General features: G+C 38.3%; 1 protein-coding gene across 1 annotated transcript; it reads right to left on the bottom strand.

Annotated features, from left to right (window-relative positions):
- Positions 1-8,621: 8,621 nt before the first annotated feature.
- Positions 8,622-11,045, bottom strand: LOC121629270. The gene is made up of 4 exons (XM_041968904.1): positions 10,695-11,045; positions 10,336-10,491; positions 10,028-10,120; positions 8,622-9,291 (listed from the first exon to the last, which is right to left on the bottom strand). Exons 1-4 carry the CDS (start codon positions 11,043-11,045, stop codon positions 8,995-8,997), a joined length of 897 nt encoding a protein of 298 aa, XP_041824838.1. The 3' UTR covers positions 8,622-8,994.
- Between the last annotated feature and the right edge of the window lie 9,651 nt (positions 11,046-20,696).

Raw genomic sequence — 20,696 nt, 5'->3', positions numbered from 1 at the left:
AACCCGCTCTCTCCTGATTACAAGATGCACCGCTGCAGCAGGACGACACATACTATCAAACTGTAGCCTCTTTAGCTCCTGCAGTGCTCTCCACTTTGGAAATGCCAGGCCAATGTTAATCCTGGTTATGTCCCTTTCTTTGTCTTACAAGTTCTTTGTCGACAATCGTAGTTTTCAGAAGTAATTTCAGATCGTCTTCCGGTGAATGTTTTGTCCTGTTCTCAGCCATTTTGCTTCAAAAATATGAGCTACCATTGCTTATTGCGCTAGCCTTTTATAGGGAAGGAGGGCTGCAGGCTCAGAGAGGAGAAAGGAGGCAGCAATTCACATAAACCTACATGTTACAACCCAGCTTGGCTAGGGAAGGAGGAAGTAACATTAAAGAATGATGCACAGATGTAAGGTGGAGTAATTGGGAATTTATTGTCCCATGTGTGTGGTGGACACAAAGAAATAAAAACACAGGAGGGATGGGTGTGTAGTGCTGCTCAAATCAAAGAATTAAATAAAACAGAAGGGGCTACATAGGTGGAAAACACCCAGTCTAAGGTTCAAATCAAAGAAACAAAACCTAACTCCCAAACTCCCAGACTCCCAAACAAAAACACAACAGAAGCAGCCCGGCTAATTAAGCAATAAATTAACAAAGAATATGAAGGACGGGTTACAATTCTATTTGACCCAATTGCCAACAATCAACAATTAAAATGATCATACAAAACTCAAGCAAAAAGCCTTGGTGGCTTGACACAAGACCTAGGTCAGACACACAGCAATTACTCATAAACGACAACCAGTCATTAAAAAGTGGGCAAGCTGTCACCAGAACACAGCTGCCTCTGAATGAAGGGATGCCGTGCCCTTTTATCTGCAGAAGGAGGCCTCAGCAGCAGCTATTGTTCCAGAAGGTAGCAAACCATAGAGCATCTGATGAAGATGTGCAGCCAAATTCCAGCCAGGTGGTGACACAGGGTGTTTGCATACAATATGGAATAATTATTTGCACAGGTAACAGCCGTAACAGTACACGAACATGTGGCCGGATCGGCTGCTAAACACAGGGCTAGAGATCAACACAGAGAGATGGTATGTCACGTCATGCGATACTCCAGATAAAATTACACCACTACATCTTCGAATGACAGTTTTTTAATTCTTTCAACATAGAAATGATGAATTTCTGCTTATTGCTTTTTTACGTTTTTATGAAATGCCCAATGGTTCATTCCATTTACAAGGCATGGCACTATTTCATGCTTTTCATTACATTTTTTTCCCCACACTGCATGGAAACTGGGATTTGTTTAATCATGTGGAACAACCTTCTTCTGTAGTTCTCCTCTAATTAACTCACCTGGGAAACTAATAATCAAACCTATCTAAGATTGTTATCATTGATCCAAACACACAGAAGCAAAACAAGCTAAACCTTCAACAGAAAACTGAAACAAAAATTTTCTTTTAGTAAAATCCCACATGCAGTATCATTATGGAGAACAGTGTAAAAGTAGCAGAAAAATCCTGGTATTACAGTCAGAATCCATCTAGATATGTCCAACAACCTCCTTAGTCTTCAGGAACTCATCTTGTTTTTTTGCTGGTAATTTTTTTAAGTCTCACTGGATTAAAATGTATGCTGCCTCTGTGCTGGTATCGGAAACTTGTCGGGTTTGATGTATTCCTTCAGAAGAGAGTGCCTTGGTTTTGTGCAAAATCTAAAAAAAAAAACAAGTGGAATCCATTAAAGAAATTAATTCAACACCACCAACAACTGGATATGTTGTGACTTCTGCTTAAAATATTCTGCAAGGACTCACAGCGTCTCTCAGGAGCTGCCAACTGTTTGCTGTGTGTACATGTCATTGATGGACGATGTGCCTAATCAGCTGAGGTCCCACATAGTGCTTCACATCTATTCTAGTAATGCCTATTTGTGAAGACCGCAGGTATTAGAGGATAAGAGTCGGAATGAGGGTAAAAAAGGCTGTGTGTGTGTGTGTGGGGGGGGGGGGGCATAAATGAAAAAAGAGGCAACGGCCTTTGTTTTGTTCTTTCAACCATTCGTTGGTCATAGTTTTCGTGTGACAGTGTGAAATGTGTGATTTCCATTTGGATGGCAGTGTTTTTCCCATGAAAGTTTTTCTGTCCACTCTGATTTACAGTTGCCACATATAATTTACTCTCTAAGAGTCCCGGGTAGGTCAAGTCATTCCATTCTATGTGATCTGACACGGCAACTGTCCAAGATGTTTACAATCACCAGAGAGAACTGAACAGTTAATGCAGTACAGATGACATGCTGCAGACAATCAGAAACAATTCTGCAGCTGGGTTCATCATATTTATGATATGGATCCATCCATCCATCAGGTCGTAGGGAAAGTAGCCTAAGGAAAGAGGCCCAGACTTCTCTCACCACTTATTCAAACTCCCGTGGTGGAATCCCAGTATTCCTGAGCATCATAGTTCCTTCAGCATAGATCCTTCCCAGGGACCCCACCCATTGGGACATCTCACCGGGAGGCATCCAGCAGACATCCTGGAAGCATCATTACCAACCCTGGCCTCCTCATCTGGCCCCTCTCGATGTGGAGGAGCAGTCGTTCCACTCCAGCCCCTTCCTGAATAACTGAACTTTTCACGCTCTTAAGGAGAGCCAAACATCCTGTGGAGCAAACAATTTTTTTTCTGCTCTCATTCTTACATTCACTACCCACAACTCGTGGCCATGGGTGAGAGTAGGGATGTAAATCAACTGGTAAACCTTATAAAGCAGGGGTGTCCAAAGTTGGTCCTCGAGGGCCACTGTCCTGCAGATTTTCCAATGTTTCTTGCTTTCCGCACAATGACTCATCAATTTGAGTCAGGTAGTTTTGGAGCAAGGACACGTCAAAAACCTGCAGGATTGTGGCCCTTGAGGACTGGAGCTGGACACCCCTGTTATAAAGTCTTCAGTGCTAATTTTGCGCAGAAACATTTGTCGACCTCCCATTCCATTCATCAAGCACTCCTAAAACGCTGAGATACTACATAATCCATTTAAATCCATCTAAATTAGCTCAAAGATTTTCATTTTTTCATCTTATCTTAATAAGATGGGTAAATTAGTTTATACAGCAACCACTAACCATCCCCTGAATGAAACGTGCAAAGACATCTTACAGTCCTAGAACTGCTAAAATCTTTAGAAAAAAACTTATTTTTTAAAATTACAACACTGTTGTATAATCGCTCAAATATTGTAAGTGGAATTTTTAACTGTAGAATAACATCACCCTGGCTCCTCTGTCCTGTGGTTTGGTTTCCACGCTGCTGTGAAGTCTGGAGAAAAAAATCTCTTAAATCTGACCTCAGTGAATAACTATATACCACTAGAGTTGAGCTTACTCTTGTAGTTCTAAAGGGCTCCAAAATAAATTTTAGATCAGGTTTTGGCACAGTCTGATTAGTTCTGAGTGTCTGCTGCATTACTGTGGTCCTGGTGGTTTTCTGAGATCATGTGCTTCAGTTTTGACCCCTTTTCATCAATATGGAAGAGAAATAAACTGAGTGAATCATGAGTTGATAATGTGGAGAGTTATCTGAAAAAGAATCTATACACTTTTTTGTACGTGACAAGCTTAAAATGAGATACAAAATGCAACCTGAAATGAACAGCCACTGACATAATATTGAAATATAGAAGGTTTTGCCAAGTTGTTGTGGGGATGATGGGAGTCAGACTTCTCCAAACTTCTCCAGCTCATCCCAAAGATTCTCACTAGGGTTCAGGTCTGGACTCTGTCTGTGTGTCTACAGTGTGTGCAGAATTATTAGGCAAATGAGTATTTTGATCACATCATCCTCTTTATGCATGTTGTTCTACTCCAACCGGTACAGGCTTGAAAGCCTACTACCAATTAAGCATATCAGGTGATGTGCATCTCTGTAATGAGATATATCAGGTGTGCATAATTATTAGGCAACTTCCATTCCTTTGGCAAAATGGGTCAGAAGAGAGATTTGACGGACTCTGAAAAGTCAAAAATAGTGAGATGTCTTGCAGAGGGATGCAGCACTCTTAAAATTGCCAAGCTTTTGAGGCGTGATCATCGAACAATCAAGCGTTTCATTCAAAATAGTTAACAGGATCACAAGAAGCGTGTTGAAAAAACAAGGCGCAAAATAACTTCCCATGAACTGAGGAAAATCAAGCGTGAAGCTGCCAAGATGCCATTGGTCACCAGTTTTGCCATATTTCAGAGCTGCAACATCACTGGAGTGCGAAGAAGCACAAGGTGTGCAATACTCAGGGACATGGCCAAGGTAAGGAAGACTGAAAAACGACCACCACTGAACAAGACACACAAGATAAAACGTCAAGACTGGGCCAAGAAATATCATAAGACTGATTTTTCTAAGGTTTTATGGACTGATGAAATGAGAGTGAGTCTTGATGGGCCAGATGGATGGGCCAGTGGCTGGATCAGTACAGGGCAGAGAGCTCCACTCCGACTCAGACGCCAGCAAGGTGGAGGTGGGATACTGGTATGGGCTGGTATCATCAAAGATGTGCTTGTGGGACCTTTTCGGGTTGAGGATAGAGTCAAGCTCAACTCCCAGTCCTACTGCCAGTTTCTGGAAGACACCTTCTTCAAGCAGTGGTACAGGAAGAAGTCAGCATCATTCAAGAAAAACATGATTTTCATGCAGGACAATGCTCCATCACACGCATCCAAGTACTCCACTGCGTGGCTGGCCAGAAAAGGTCTAAAAGAAGAAAAAATAATGACATGGCCTCCTGGTTCACCTGATCTTAACCCCATAGAGAACCTGTGGTCCCTCATCAAATGTGAGATCTATAGGGAGGGAAAACAGTACACCTCTCTGAACAGGGTCTGGGAGGCTGTGGTTGCTGCTGCACGCAATGTTGATCGTGAACAGATCAAGACACTGACACAATCTACGGATGGCAGGCTTTTGAGTGTCCTCGCAAAGAAAGGTGGTTATATTGGTCACTGATTTGTTTTTGTTTTGTTTTTGAATGCCAGAAATGTATATTTGTAAATTTTGAGTTGTTATATTGGTTTCTCTGGTGAAAATAAATAAGTGAAATGGGTATATATTTGGTTTTTGTTAAGTTGCCTAATAATTATGCACAGTAATAGTCACCTGCACACACAGAAATCCTCCTAAGATACTAAAACTAAAAAAGCCCCACTCCAACTTCCAAAAATATTCAGATTTGATATTTATGAGACTTCTGTGTTCATTGCGAACATAGTTGTTGTTCTAGAATAAATTTAATCCTCAAAAATACAACTTGCCTAATAATTCTGCACACCCTGTATGTGTGAAAATTATTTCTCCTGTTCTCTGCACCAGTCCAAGCCCCATGAATCCTGACATGTCACCTTGGAATATGGCAGTGCCATCAGGGAAGATGGCTAATTCAGTATATTCAGGTAGTCAGCTCACTTCATTCTTTGGACATGCAATGTTGCTGAATCTAGACCTGAACCTAGACCTGACCAACTGCAGCAACCCCCGATCATAGACTTCCCCCACAGGCTTGTACAGTAGGCATGATGGCTGCATCATTTCATCCTTCTCTCTTCTTACCCTGATGCTCCATCACTCTGGAACAGGGTAAATCTGGACTCATCAGACCACATGACTTTCTTCCATTGCTCCAGAGTCCAATCGTTATGCTCCCTAGCAAATTGAAGGGTTTTCCTCTGGTTAGCTACACTAATTAGTGGTTCTTATGGCTACACAGCTGTTCAGTCCCAATCTCTTGAGTTTCCTTCACAGTATGCATGTCGAAATGTTTTTACGTTCACTTTTAAGCATAGGCCTAAGTTCTAATGTTTTTCTTTGTTTGTTTGTTTGTTTTTTTTTTTTTTTATGATTTGATTTCACCAAACGTTTAAGTGATCATTGATCATCATGATTCAAGATATTTTTCTGACCCCATTTTTTACTGGAAGATGATGGTTCCCCATTATCATTCCAGTTTATAAAAATGCTTTGGACAGTTCTTGAGAGTTTATTTTTATCTCTTTAGATGTTTCTTGTTGTCAATGATTTGGCACTCCTGAAACAGATGAATATCTTTTCCACGACCACAGGGTGTGTCTTCCCACATGGTTGTTTAAGAAATGAGAAGCTGCTCACTGTATCAGTTAGGGAGAAATAACTTGTTTCAGCTGAAGCACCGTCAGTGCAGGAATTATTCAATGGGAGGCTCTACCTATTTACTTAGTTAAATCCTGGTGGTGACTTTTTTGGTTTTTCTGGACAGGTAGTGTATTTTGCACTCACACACAGTCACTGAGTTGTCTTGTGGGTTTAATCACTAGTAGCAGTTAAGTTTTAGTTTTGTTCCTGGTGGTCTGGTGGGTGTTGTGATTCGTGTTTTCCTCAGCTTGTGTCTGTATAGGTGCTCCTGGTGATTGTCTGCTTTGTTTTCTTACAGAGACAGGATGTTTTCTGCTAGTACCTTTACAAGTGTAGCAGCTGGTTGTCTGGTTTTTCTGTTTTGGTTAAACAGCTGTTGCTTTCTGTCTGGTTTATCTTTGTTCTTCTTTTTATTCCCTCTTTCTTTTTCACACCCCCCCCTTCCTCTGTTTGCCTTTATCAGGTCCAACTTAGACATGGAACTTAGCAATAGCCAAATTAAAGTAGAATACTCAAGCACCAAGGAGGCCTTTAAATCACCAAAGCTTTATTTGTACCATTGCCACTAAGATATCTATCTCAAAGCAAACTTATTTTGTGCAACACGGCAGCCAAACCAACTGTGATGCTGGACAGGACAAGTTTTTAAAAAAAGAAAATAAATACATAAGTGAGACAACGTCATTTTCTTCCCATGATCTCCTAATGATCCAACGGATTTAATTTCCTGTTGAGCATGCCACTTGTTAATGTTCCAATTTTTCCACATGGCCTAGTGTGTTATAGCAGCAGGACTTGTGAAAATGTCTTAACTAGAATATTATGAATTTCTTACTGAAAAATAAATGTAAACCATAGATGGGATATAAAGTCACACAACAATGAAAAAGAAAAAAAAAAACATTTCTGATGCAATTCATTTTATTTCATGGTAAAGTGTAATTTTAGTCAGTTGGAATAGGTTGCAATGGTTTACGAGGAGGAAGTAAGACCAGTGCAGGAATAAACTTTTTAATCCAAAAAAAAAAAAAAATTATAAAAAAAAAAGAAGGCTTACAAAGGCAAAACTGGGGAAACGCAATGGAATCAAAGCAGTAACATGACCTGAACACATACAATGAACATGCAGCGGAAAAGTGAAACCAAGGAACATAAATACACTGCAGGACTAATATGGGACAGGTGAAGTGAATTTGCTAAAAAAAAAAAAGGTGTACACTGAAAAAAACAACTTGTACAATTTGCTTAAAAAAATCCTTGTAACAATTTGCACAAGAAATCTTTAAGTAAGTTTTACTAATGTAATGACAAATACAGCTTACTGGCAATAACTAAGTAAATTCTATGCAACTCAAGCAATTCACTTTTCTTATGTTTTTAAGTAAATATTACTTGCTTAATTTTTCGTTTAAAGTTATTCTTACTTAAACTACTTAAGTGAAGTCTATTAAGATTTTTTTAGACCGAGGTAATCAAAATATTAAGTAAATCTTAGCCATTTTAAAAACAATTTTTATTAATATATTTTATGCATTTTTTAAAGTTACATTTTTCCATATAATTGATTAAATGTTACTGAATATTTTCTGATGAATCTCAATGAATTTCCTCTGTGCATTTAGTATTCATAATATAAACAACACTATTCATATCACATTTCAACTTTTTATTATGGAACACAAAAACACCTATGCATTGTATATCCAGGGACATCTGTAAACATACAGTATCTGATTTAAAGAAAAGTGTATTTCAGCTGACCATCCAGATAAGTTTGTAAATCCATTAAATTTCCTTCCTTGGAGGCACCAGCATATTCAGGAAGCATTACATTATTTTCACAGATCAGTCAAACTTAAAAGCTTTCCTTTGAGCGGTGTATTAACAAAACCAGAATTGGTCCCAAATTACAACTGGGATGGGCTAAGGTTAAACGTTACTAGCAATTAACAGTATTCTAATTACTATACTCTTTTAAAATTATTTAAAAGTTTAAGTGCATATGAAAATGCTTTCATAGATTCAATATTAACATTCTGTGAAAACAGCAATAGTATGTAACGAATGAGAAAAGGCTATTAGCAAAGATAAAATCTTAAAACAAGTCCATGTAATTTAAATTTGTGATCTTGGGAAAAAGAAAAAAGAAAAGCATTCCATGAAAGAAAACAATATTCCTTTCTATTGGACTTTTTACCTGGCTCATTGCCAGTAGCAGCACTCAAATTAGTTTAAACAACAAACTTAGGATATTTTTCCCCTCAAAATTCCTTTGTATAATTGCTACTGGTTAAGAGGAACTAAAATGTTACATAGACAACAACTTTAACTTTTAACTTGCTTTTCAAACTATTGCACTTCATATGCATTATTAAAATCTTAACACTTAAACATTACATATAAAAATTGTAAAAAAAAAAGAAAGATTTTCTCAAACCACAAAGTAGTTGGCAAACAACGTAAATATGAAATGACAGAAAATTAACCACTATAAGTTATCAAAAAAAAAAAAAAAAAACTTTGGTTGTTTGGTTTCCAGGATTTGTAGTATGCAAATATTAACACTGACACACAAAACATCACCCAACAACATTAAGTTTGCAGTATCAAATGGTCCTGTCCATATTTAACCATATCAGTCTTTTGGAGAAAAAGGATTAAAGGCGGCCACTGCAGATGTGTTTATAGAGAACTAAATGTAAATGCAGAAACCAACATAACAGAAAGCTGCTGTATGTATTTACATGGTGTTTACAGTCTCAGTGAAAACTGCACCCATCTTCAGTTAAAGTGCTTCAGGGCATGGCTGCAGCAGCAAAGCATTTTCCATTAGATTTAAGACGGCAGCTTTGTCTTTAACGCGTTTACTTTTGAGGATAACTTGATGCCATCGAGTTCCAAGAAAATTTTCTGAAACACCTCAAAAGTGTAACGTAGTGCTGTGGGATAAGCAAGGTTGAGAGCATATATCAACCCCATAAGGAGTGCGCATGCCTTAGCAGTACAGCCACATTCTGACAGAATCTCCTGGCCTTCAAGAAAAATTGAAACTTCAACTGGATCCTCTCCATCAGTACCATGGACAACCAGTATCTTGAGAATGTGACGTAAGTCATAACTGCGGCAGTTCTCCTGTAATCACATTCAAAACAGAAACATTGCTTTAACTGTCTGAAGTCACAAAAAACAATGTAAAATTTCAGAGACAGTACCAGTCAAAGGTTTGGTCACAGTCTGCCATTAAATCCAACATAAAATTCTGTCAAAACTTTTGATTCATATTGTATCTGGGAGGGGAAAAATAAAACACTAGCTTGGTTTAAAGTTCTATTCTAACTACAGTCATTTAGCAGACGTTTTTAAACTTACAATCTGAGAGTGAGAACACAAGCAAGAATTCAAACAGGATAGCACATCATCATTAAGTGGTAGTCAGACTGCTGTGAGTCCAGTTAGACCAGGTGCGGTCATGTAGTGCTAGAGGCAGTACAAAGAAAATACTGCACACTGCAGACTTTTACACTCTAAACTAGAAACACTCAGTGCAGACCTCCACCAAGCCATTATAATTTACTGAGAATGTGAACTTTGCCTTGGCAAAAGTAATAATGCTGACCCCTCCAATATAGAAAGTATGCTTTGTAAAAAAAAAAAAAAAAAAATTAACAGTGGCAGGAAACAATAAAACTCCAGCTTAAAGCAATTATCTAATAAAACTTTTGATTTACTTGTCAACATACAAGAATGTTTTGTCTTCCAGATTACAAAGGTGCCACTTTTAATCCCATTTTGTTTTTTCCTTGCCTGTCTCTCTTGTTCCGGGTAACCTTGAAATCAATCATAAAAAAAAAACAAATACATCATTTACCAGGCAATCCTCAATAAGTTCCTCCGGTTTCTCTCCAAGGTACACTATAAGCCCACGGATGACTGTTTCACGCTTCATTTCAATGCTCTGGTTCTGAAAAAAAGATTACTATGTCAACACTGTCCCATCACTTGTTCCAAGTTAAAGTACTAAAGCATACCATGAGCATACAAAGCAAGAAAAACTGAGATTTAGTGCTTTGAGTAATAGCAACATGTGGAGAGTTGGGTCATGTTAGAGACACAGGAACACATTAAGTTCATCACCCAAACACAAACATGAAAAAGTACCATTTTGATGAAACCCACCTGACTAAGCTTGTGCAGAAATGGCCTAAGTTTGGCCCCAATGACTCCTCCCTTTGCTTCTATAAGGCCAATGATTTTTGGAGTGTACTGGTCCAGTTTCAACATGAAGGTCTGCTCCAGGGAAATTGTGGTGATTCTGCAGAACTCCTCTTTGATCTGAAAAAAAATAAAAACATTATTAATTTTACACAATGAGTACAATATGCCTTGCACATTTGCAATGTTTTGCATATTAATAGCACATGCTTGTGTTTGTTAATCAGAAACTAGATTGAAATGGTAAATGGACTGTTCTTATACAACTATTTATACTACTGTTCTGCCCAACCAAACAAATTGTACATTGACAAAGAATTTACCTCAGCTTCATAAAACAAAGCAGGCCATCTGTCTTTCAAATCATTTGCAGTTGGACTACCACTCACAACTTCGAGTCTTCGATAGGAGAATGTTCTGGCCATCTTTTTTTGTATCACTTTTGTATTGCTTTTCATCTTAACATCATTAAGAAGTTCCTGTCTGAGGATCTCCAGACTGTCATTGGTTTCTCCACTTGGATGTGGAGGGAGGTAGTTCACCTCTGCTCTCTTTGGCTTCTTGCAGTTCTCTGCAGGGTTTCTGTCGTCATGCGATTTTCCTCCCAATGTGTTGATGTTAAGCTCAGGACATGGTACTTTGCGTTTTCTCATTTTGGATCTGAAATTGGCCATCTTGTATTTAATCCGCTGCTGCCATCCATACATGTCAGAAAATGAGGTTCCTGGCTCCTTTAAGCATGGATGTTTTTTTAGCAGGGCTTCAACAACTGCCAATATTTGCAAACTTGAAGGATAAGCAGTGTATTGGAATATTGCTTCAGTGAGTTTATCAAGAATATCAGATTTCAACGATGGATTATGAAGGAGGGAGCCTTCTTTTTCATATGCGTCATTTCCTTCTTGTAGGAGCAACTCAGAAGTATAGGAAAAGACAGGTATTTCAAAATTACTTGTCCAAGTTTGAGACCGAAGCCCGGGGGACTGTGGTAAAATGATGGTGTCTGATGAACTAACTGAAGAACTGTCTTCCTGGGAGAAATGGTCCAGTGGAACTTGAGGGGAAGAAGCAGTCTCACTGACGGGTCAATGTAATAATAACAGATGGTTCTCTGTTGACTAGTTTTATTGTGTCTTTGTCCTTAACCTCATTCGTGGATGTTAGAGTGAAGAACTGGTTATCAAAATCTTTGTCCATGTACATAACAGTAAAATGCCCCTCAAGTTGAAAGTGATCCTGTGCAGCTGCCAACAGTTCGTCCACTGTGTTTGGGATTCCATCTGGTACTTGTGAACTTGAGTTTCTTGGAGGATAACACGTAGCTGAACAGCAGCAGACATCTTTACCAAATTGGTCATGTAGAGCTGCAAGAGTGAGAAAAAGCTTAGAGGAGGGAGGTCGCCACACATTCCTCCTTCCACGATTCCCACGGTGCGTCCTGTGACACAGGCAATTCTCCGTCGTCCGTGCCCACGGCCGTCCCGTCACTCAGTCAGTCCTCACTGTCCACGCTCTGGACCCCACCGGACGTCTCCAATGCATCCTCAAACTGGTCCACGAATGCCTGCTGACCACCGGACCCTCTCCTTCTTCCCAAACACCGCTCGCGTCTGAAGCCCTGCCGCGCCTTTTCTCATCACACACACCTGTGACTAACTATCTTTAATGGCAGGGTTGCAGTCATGCGCACACACACACACACACACACACACACACACCCACCCATCCCAGGCCCCCACACTCACACAAGCAGTCTTGTCACCCCTGGGACACCCCCCTAAACGAATGTGTTCTAGTCCCTGGAACACCAATCGTATTGTGTGTGGTGTGCTCCGAAAATGTAATCACGGAACAACACACACATGACGATGCTGTCCCACAACTCATCTACAATCAAGTCCTCTGAGCCGGACAAATGTCAAAACGTAGAAAAAAATTTAAAAGAAGAAACAAGGTAACAACCCGAAATCACAACACCCAGCATGGAAGAGGATATATAGGATGAGGGAATGATGGTGGTCTTGGGACTTTTGTTAACAGAAAAAGCCAGAACTGAAAAAATAACAGACTAGAGGCAGCGTGAACATGGACTTTATTTACTTCCTTGTTCCCCAGCCAGCTTGCTCTCTGATTGGTTATCTTCTGTGCCACGTCACCATCCACGCAGTCAGGATGCATCATCGGCGTTCCTCAGAAATCGGCTCTGAGATATTGAACATGTTCAATATTCCTGATTGTCGGCTACAACCCGTTTCGGAGCGGATTATCGGAACAAATCGGCTCGTAAACACCTCAGACCAAATAATAATTAGACAGGGAAATCTCACGATGATCTCCGTCCAAGGTTGGGAGGAGGCAAAATCGGGACAAAAACAGCCCAAAAATCATTATGTGTGTACCAAGCTTAAGAAGAAAAGAGATTTTCTTTACATTTCATTTCAGAGCTTTGTATTTATAAAAAACAGACAGTGTGGGAGAAAAAGTGCTAGCTAGTGACAGCGTGTCTGTAACCTTCAGCCAAAACCTTCAGTTTCAGAAAAGCTTTTTGGCCTTTTTAGAAAGTTTGGTCACAAAGGCTTTTTTTTTGGTACCCACAAGAAGTTGTTTGCTTTTAACGTGTGGAGCATTCACTGCTGACTCTGCTTCACCACATCAACTCAGACAAGATGATGATCAACTTGAAGGACCAAAGTTTTAAACTGGATGCACCTAAATTAAAAATTCATTTCTAGATACTTGGTTTAATGAAAAATGTCCTCAAACAGCAGCATGACAGACCTGTTCAAAACACTGAGGCAGAGACAGAAACAGAGCTGCTGCAAAACAGAATGATAAGTAAAATAAGTTTATAAGTTTAAATAATGACATTTGGAGGTTCATGGTCCACTGTACTAAGGCTTTTTAAAATAAGAAAGGCTGCATGTGTATGAAATTCATCAATAAAATTCAAGAAAACTTGTTTTTTTTTTCTTTTCTTACAAGAAAATGAAAGTAAATCCAGCAGTATGTAAATGAAGGAAGAACAATCCACAGACCCACATACCTGTGTGGCAGCTGTTTAATATGTGGCATCAGAGAATAAGGACAGACTTTTAAAGTTGAATGAGTCGATATGCATTGGCCATCATTTTGATATTTACAATAAAATTGAATTAATTTACCTTCTATAGTAAAAAAGATGAAAAATATTTACATCTATAAAATATTACATTCTAGATTAGGGGTATTTGAATGGATGGATATGAATGGAAGGGATGTGTGATAAATCAGCATATGATACTGTCTTATACTCATCTCTGGATCCTGAATCAAATCCCATTGAATTCGTCCTTTAGCAAGCACTGAATCATTATTCATTGATATAATATAGAATCATAATCAAATTTATTATTTACACCCCTTGTAAGTATTAAAAGCATCTTTCCAACCTCCATGGCACTTTTTGAGTTAATACACCTACAGAACCCTTCAAACATCCTCTTCACTGTGTGTCTCTGCCTACTACCGGTGCTCAGTCTGTTACAGGAGTTGCTCTTCCCCAGCAGTTTCTCCACTAATGAGCAGGCGCTCTGATTGGCAGCTGGACCAGCAGGCTAACCAGTAGGGCCGCTGAGTGGAGAAACACTGGATTTGGATTAAAGCTGCCAGCAGTGACAGAGGGCCTTCCCACCTCCGGTCAGGAAGCATCACAGAAGAGGGACTTTAAATGTGGAGCTCTAACCAAAATAGTGAAGTCTGCCCACCTTCAGTCCATTAGCATCTGATCTGGAACAAAATCTTGAGCGTTATGGATACTCAAAATGTATACAGGTAATAGTTTATCTAGTGATTGTAAATTAGTCTACCCAGGAATAAACAAAAAGGCAGATATGTATGATGTAATTGGTTCAATGTGAGATCTCTGTGATAAATGTATGTCATGACCAAGATTTCTGTCTAGCAGCTGAAGACTGACTACAGATGTTTAAGTATGAAGTGTGTCTCGAGACTTGAAGGCATAAAGCTTCACAGGATTTGACACAGCTTGACATAGCTTGGTGACCTGTAAATACTAAAGCATGCTCTGATGCACTTATTTGGGCTTTTTGGAACCTTTTCAGAACACCCATGAATAATTAATGATACATGTGCAATATCATAGTTTTTTCTGTACAAATGCTGCATTTTACCTGCCTGCTGTGTAATGAATTTAAAATCTAAACGTCTCATAAAATACTTCTGTGTGAATGCTGCTGTGATGTAATGATACATCACTGAAATACACACTGAAAATACTGGAATGTCTGTACCTTGTCATTAATATCAAGTGGTTCTTGGGGATTTTGAAATAATAAAATAATCAATCTGAGACTGACTGTGTTGTTGTTTGTTTGGAACTTCAAGGAGCACCAGAAGAGGATGCTAAGGCCAGAAGAAGGCCTTGAAATGAACATCTGCAGACATTTTAACTGGCTGTCAAATTCTTAAAAATATGCCAGCTGATCTAAAACACTGCAGTAAGAATATACATGGTCACCACCTGGAGATCATATTTCTCCTCTTCTAACATCTCTACCTCAGCTCACTGTAAAATTTGACAGGTTTTAAAATCCTTCTGATCACTCGCAAAGCCCTTAATGGCCATGCCTTAAAATGTTATTGTTCCCTGTCATCCTGTAAGGACTGCTGGCTCTCTGAAAGCAGGTCTATTTGTGTTTTCCTGCATTTCTAGGATGAAAATGTGAGGTTTCCGAGTCATCATCTCTCAGTTGGCTTCCTACTGAGTGAACTAACCCTGAGATATCTGAGTGTTGGTCACTAAACACCTTCTCTGAAGCCTCAGGACTCCAATTATTATCTTCTTTAGTTTAGGGAAACAGAACATTCATTATAAAAAAAAAAAAAGTAGGAGATAATTTCATCCTATAATTCCCTAAAGCCACAAAATTCAAAACAAAACTTAATTATGTTGATACAGTCGTAATGACTGTGATTCATGAAACTAAATCTTCAGTGGTTTTCCCTAATCTTTTTAAATAACAAACCATAATAATGAAGACATATTTAATATTTCATCATTCTAAAATGCTATACATGTGTTCATATTAATATAGCCTCAATAAAAAATCATTACATAATGACTTAACATAGGAGAATGATGGGTTGGCTGCCATGTTTAGCAAAACTTGATTTCCCAAGGTGATATTTATGGTTTTATTTATTTTTTATCAGTGAATTCTATTTAGATTTTGGACCATACAAGGGGAAGAAATGAAGTAAAAGTAAAACGACAGACCAAGATGCAATAGAAAACAACTTAACAGAACCAAAGAAAAACCAGAAAACTAACTGCTACACCTGTAAGGAAGCATTACAAAATCATCCTACAGCCTTTGTAAGAAAAAAAAAAACAGACAATCATTAAGAGCACCAAAGAAAAAAAAAGGTAATAAAAACATAAATCACAACAACAAATACCAGCAACAATAAAACAAATACATACCTGTAAGTATTTGGTGAGTAAACCTGCAGAATAATACAGGTATCGTATAAACATGCAAGTTAGTCAAAGTGAGCGTAAAAACAAAAACAAAACAAAACAAAAAAAAAAACAAACACTTCTTGGATTAAAGAGACTCCCATTGGATAATTACTGCATGGATGATTGTTTCAACTGGCAACAAGCTATGTAATCCTAACTGATGCAATGAGTACCTTAATGCATGATAATTGTGATAATTATAAAATCATGATTGGCTGCAATTTAGTAGTTCACGCCAGATCAGGTCTGTGATGGGCATCGCTGTGAAAGCAGCTTGCAGGCTTATTGTGCTCCGTCAGTCCAGGAGAGACGAGAATGGAGCAACAGTTTGTCGTCCCGCAACGTCCCAACCAGCAGTGGTCAGGGTCCACAAACGTTACATCTCCATCCTTCAAACGCCACTATGGACATGCCAGTACCTTTATGAGATGTCACGATAAACAGCCATGTTACATTTAATTTTAAACAGGTTGTCACCTGTTTTTCTGTCTTGATTACCTTACTTACTGACTTGATACAGAGTGAATGGTGGACATTATTATAAAAACGATTTAGGATGGACTTACTTGCTTGACACACATTTAATGATCAGAGTGAATGATGGATAATATGTCTTGCAATAAAAACCATGTAGGAAACTATCTGTGGACTTTGACTGAAACAAATGTCGCATCCTCTGGACACATACAAGCTGTAAGAGCTGCACCCGCCCTCGAACATATGACACTCCACTGATCAGGTCTAATAAAACAGCTGACCGACCGAGCTGCAGGTTCTGTGTCAGAGCCGGTTACCTTGACAACGTATCATAACAAATAAGTCCACTCAGCTGCGTCTTGTGAATAACTTAGGATTTTAACAGTGAAAAACAACATTAACGCAATAATAACTGATTTGATATTCATTTATTTCATAAGTGACCATGGTATAAGCAGGATAATGCCCTTTGCGCCGGATGGTTCAAGCCTCTGTGACGTCCATTAATTTATGATAATGAACATTTCGTCAGGCAATATCCTTTATTCTGTACATCTTTTTTTTTATCCTTTTCATAAAATAGTTCCTTATTAGTACACCTTTGCTGTTTGCATATATTTGTTTTGAAATCCTATTTGGATGTAAACATTTACTAAATAATTATTAAATTTTTACATATTTTTCTCCTCGGCATACCTTTTGCTGTAATAGTTTGACTAAACGTGATTATACTGTGTTTTGAGTAATGTCTTGAAAAGAAATATATATCTTAGATTAGATTAGATTAGATCAGATTAGATTAGATTAGATCAGAGTAGATTAGATTAGATGATTAGATAGAAATTATTCATCTATCAATGGGAAAATTTCGTGTTGCAGACAGTAGTACACAATATACACAATAAACAAAAGGCAAAACACACTCATCGGTGTTTACAAAAGATAATAATGCAAAGGAGAAAAGAGCCGTTATAAACAACAAAGCCACCTTTCTCACTGTGGGATACTGACACTGGTTAACATATTTAGACCAAAAGTCCATTGCTACATCAGCTTGCAAGCGCTGTGTTAAAGTGAAGAGGGTCAGATCAACTAATTCCATCTGAAAAGTGCCCTCATCAATACAAGCCTTCACCTCTTTGGCTTTGACATAAACGTCTGCCTCAGGTTTAATGGAAAATGGATCACAATCAAACTGCAGTACCTCTAAGGGAATGCTGAAGTCTTTGAATCTTGTCATAAAATCTGTCATAATGAGCGTCATCTGTGCACTCAGTTTTGTCCATGAATGTGCAAAGTTCAAGGAAGTGCAACATTTTTTGACACATGGTCTTATGTGAAAATTGTTGTCGTAAAAGCACAAAGTCTTTCAACCAAATCTGCAGTGGACTTTTTCCCACCCCTGCACTTCCAAGTTCAAAGAGCTGTCGCACAGAAAGTACCACTTTTACCATGCTCTGCCATAAACTGTTCATCTAAAAACGGCGTTTGCCTCCTTGTGTTTACATGTCCGGAGAAAAGACACAATCTTCATGTGGAAGTCATAGAAACTGTCTGGGACTTTGCCTTTGCTGAGCCATCTGACGTCGTTGTGAACTAGCACATTGAATTATATGATAACAATAATTTTTATTTGTATAGCACACTTCAAAATCTTACGACATCTCACAGTGCTTCACAGTTCTAAGGTAAACAAGGTTAAAAAAAACAACCCTTCTAAAATAATCAAGATTAAAACATAATGGTTCTAAAATAGCAAAATAGACCAATAGAGGCAGTCAACTACAAGTCTATTTGTCAAAGGCAGCATAGAACAAGTTGGTCTTTAGGCTGCTTTTGAAGGCTGCAAGGGAGTCTGACATCCTGACTGATATGCGTGTTCTGCAAACGCATCTGCAAGCTTTTTTCAAAAGACGTGGCATTGTAAGCTGGAGGTTGGCCAAACCAAATTTACAAAGCTCATAACAATGTCTATAGTATGTTTAAGCTTACTGCTGAGCTTTGCAAATAACCCGAACTGATGGATGATGCAATGTAAACTGCATATGTGCATATGCATATGTGGGGCAATGGCTGAAAGCCTGGCTACCAGGCCTTGCAGCCTACACCTTATAGCTGGGGCACCATTAGGGACCAACAAGCAAACTTTTTGTAAATCAAGATCACGCGCTTTATAAAAAAGACAGAATACTTTCCAACAGCTGATGGCAACATCACTCATTTGGAAAGATGAACTTCTCTCCTTCGTTCCTCCGAACCTTCTGGAAAATTTTGAGAAAATGAGCCATGTTTTGACTTGTAGTGCAGCTTCAGGTTGTATTCTTTTTCCACAGCAATGCTTTCCTTGCAGAAGAATCTATTTATGTCTATTTGGCTTCGAAAGAGACATTAGTTAGCTTGTCATCAGTTTTTTTCTTTCCGAGATTTTCCACTGTGGTCTTCTGTAAAAAATACAGTTTTACTGCCCTTTCTGTGCACAGGTCAAACCCCTGGATCTACCAGTAAGTGTACACGCGGGGTTGCCCATGTGTACCCACAGATACATTACTCTCTACAGTCATTTAGCAAAGCGACTTACTTACGACCAAAGCAACTACGAGCAGCGCTCCCTCAGTTTCACCCCTCCTCTGCTTCATCTGTCTTTGATGTGAACAAAATTAAAAATTCTCTAAAAAGGATGTTAACAAGTATTTTATCCTGTTTGAGTGGGTCACACTGAAGACACTGAAGTGGCCAGAGGATGTTAGGCTTTTGTTATTACAGTGTGTGTTCACCTGTAAGGCTCAGGAGACATGTGCTACTTTGCCACCTGTGATGAGCTTGTATTACAAGCAGGTGAAGGTAGCGGCAACTTGGTGCCTGAGGCATACCAGCAGAAATTTTATAAAATGAAATAATGGTCAGATCTATGAAGAGTTTGTACATTTTGATCGCTGGTGCTCAAAGTGTAAAAAACATTTGATCAGCTAAGGAAATTAATTATCGTGGAGGATTTAAAAACTGTGCTCCTGAAATTATTGCATCATACAGTAATGAACAGAAAGTCACTAAGGCTAGGTTCACACTGCAGGCTGAAGTGACCCAAATACGATTTTTTTTGCCCCCATGCAACCTGTAACTGATCTTTTTCATAACAGTCTGAATCACACAAATGTGATTTTTTCAAATGCGACCCAGGCCACTTGGATATGTGGTCTTAAATCTGATACATATCTGATTTTTTGCCATGCGACTTCACTCTGAACGGCCAGGTTGCATTAATCCGACCTACACTGAAAAAAGGAATATGTTGGATTTACTTAATTCAATAGTGGACACTGGTTGCACACAGATGTTTTGCTTTGGAAGCAACTTTTAACAATTAAGTTAAATTAACACAAGTTATTTGTGTTCAATGAACCTGTGTATTTTGTGTTGATACAAAATGACCGAAATGGGTTTTGATAAAGTATTTTTAGCTCTTGGAACATTTTGATCCTTCACAATTTTATAACTTTATTTCAACACTATTTAATAACTTTGTTTTAATACTATTTGGTTACTTAAATATTACATGTTATTTTCATGTTACACGTTAGTATGATATTCTAGTGTGAATTACACATTTTTACAAAGAAGGCCTGTAACCACTAGTAGCCTTTCAAAATAAAATGTAGAATTTAACTGCGGTGACAGTAAGTGAAGAATTGTGCTGACTTTACTGTTCTACTCTAATACAAATCAACTGTGAATACATAAGTTTTTTTAGCCTTTTATCAACTCCAACATGGCATAGAAATGAAACCTTTTCTTTTGAAAAAAATGTTACAGGCAACCATCTTGGAAGATAATACAAACATGTTCAAAACGTCTATTGTCAAGATTAAATAAAACAATTGTAACAAAAAAATTCAAAATCTAGAACTGATATGAAATGCAAAACCTTAGTTACCATGGCCATTCCAGCAATCATTTATTTTAAAATCTAATACCTTTCTATTAACTCTCTTAATCATTAACATTAGCCATTTTTACCCCAATTACTAATAAAAATGAACAGTTGAATATCAAAACCTTTATTAAAGAGCCACAGGATAAACAGCAATAGTGAGTAACTTTATTGTAACATCTTTGTTCAAAACAGTATTCTTCGAAAAGCTACTCTAAATTCTGTACTCTAACTGAATTAAACTAAACATCCAGTTTCACACAGCTCTGATGGCACCATTTAGACTGTATACGCTTCTCTGTCTCTTTACCTGCATAGAGAAATAGAAAATAAAACTAAAAAAGGCTGCCAATCCCCAAAAACTCTAGCTATGAAATATACAGATAATGTACAGCAAAA

Source organism: Melanotaenia boesemani, chromosome 18, assembly GCF_017639745.1.
Source record: "Melanotaenia boesemani isolate fMelBoe1 chromosome 18, fMelBoe1.pri, whole genome shotgun sequence".
Classification (NCBI taxonomy): Eukaryota; Metazoa; Chordata; class Actinopteri; order Atheriniformes; family Melanotaeniidae; genus Melanotaenia; species Melanotaenia boesemani.
The sequence above is the reverse complement of the archived record's forward strand: the minus strand, read 5'-3'. Positions and strand labels throughout refer to the sequence as shown.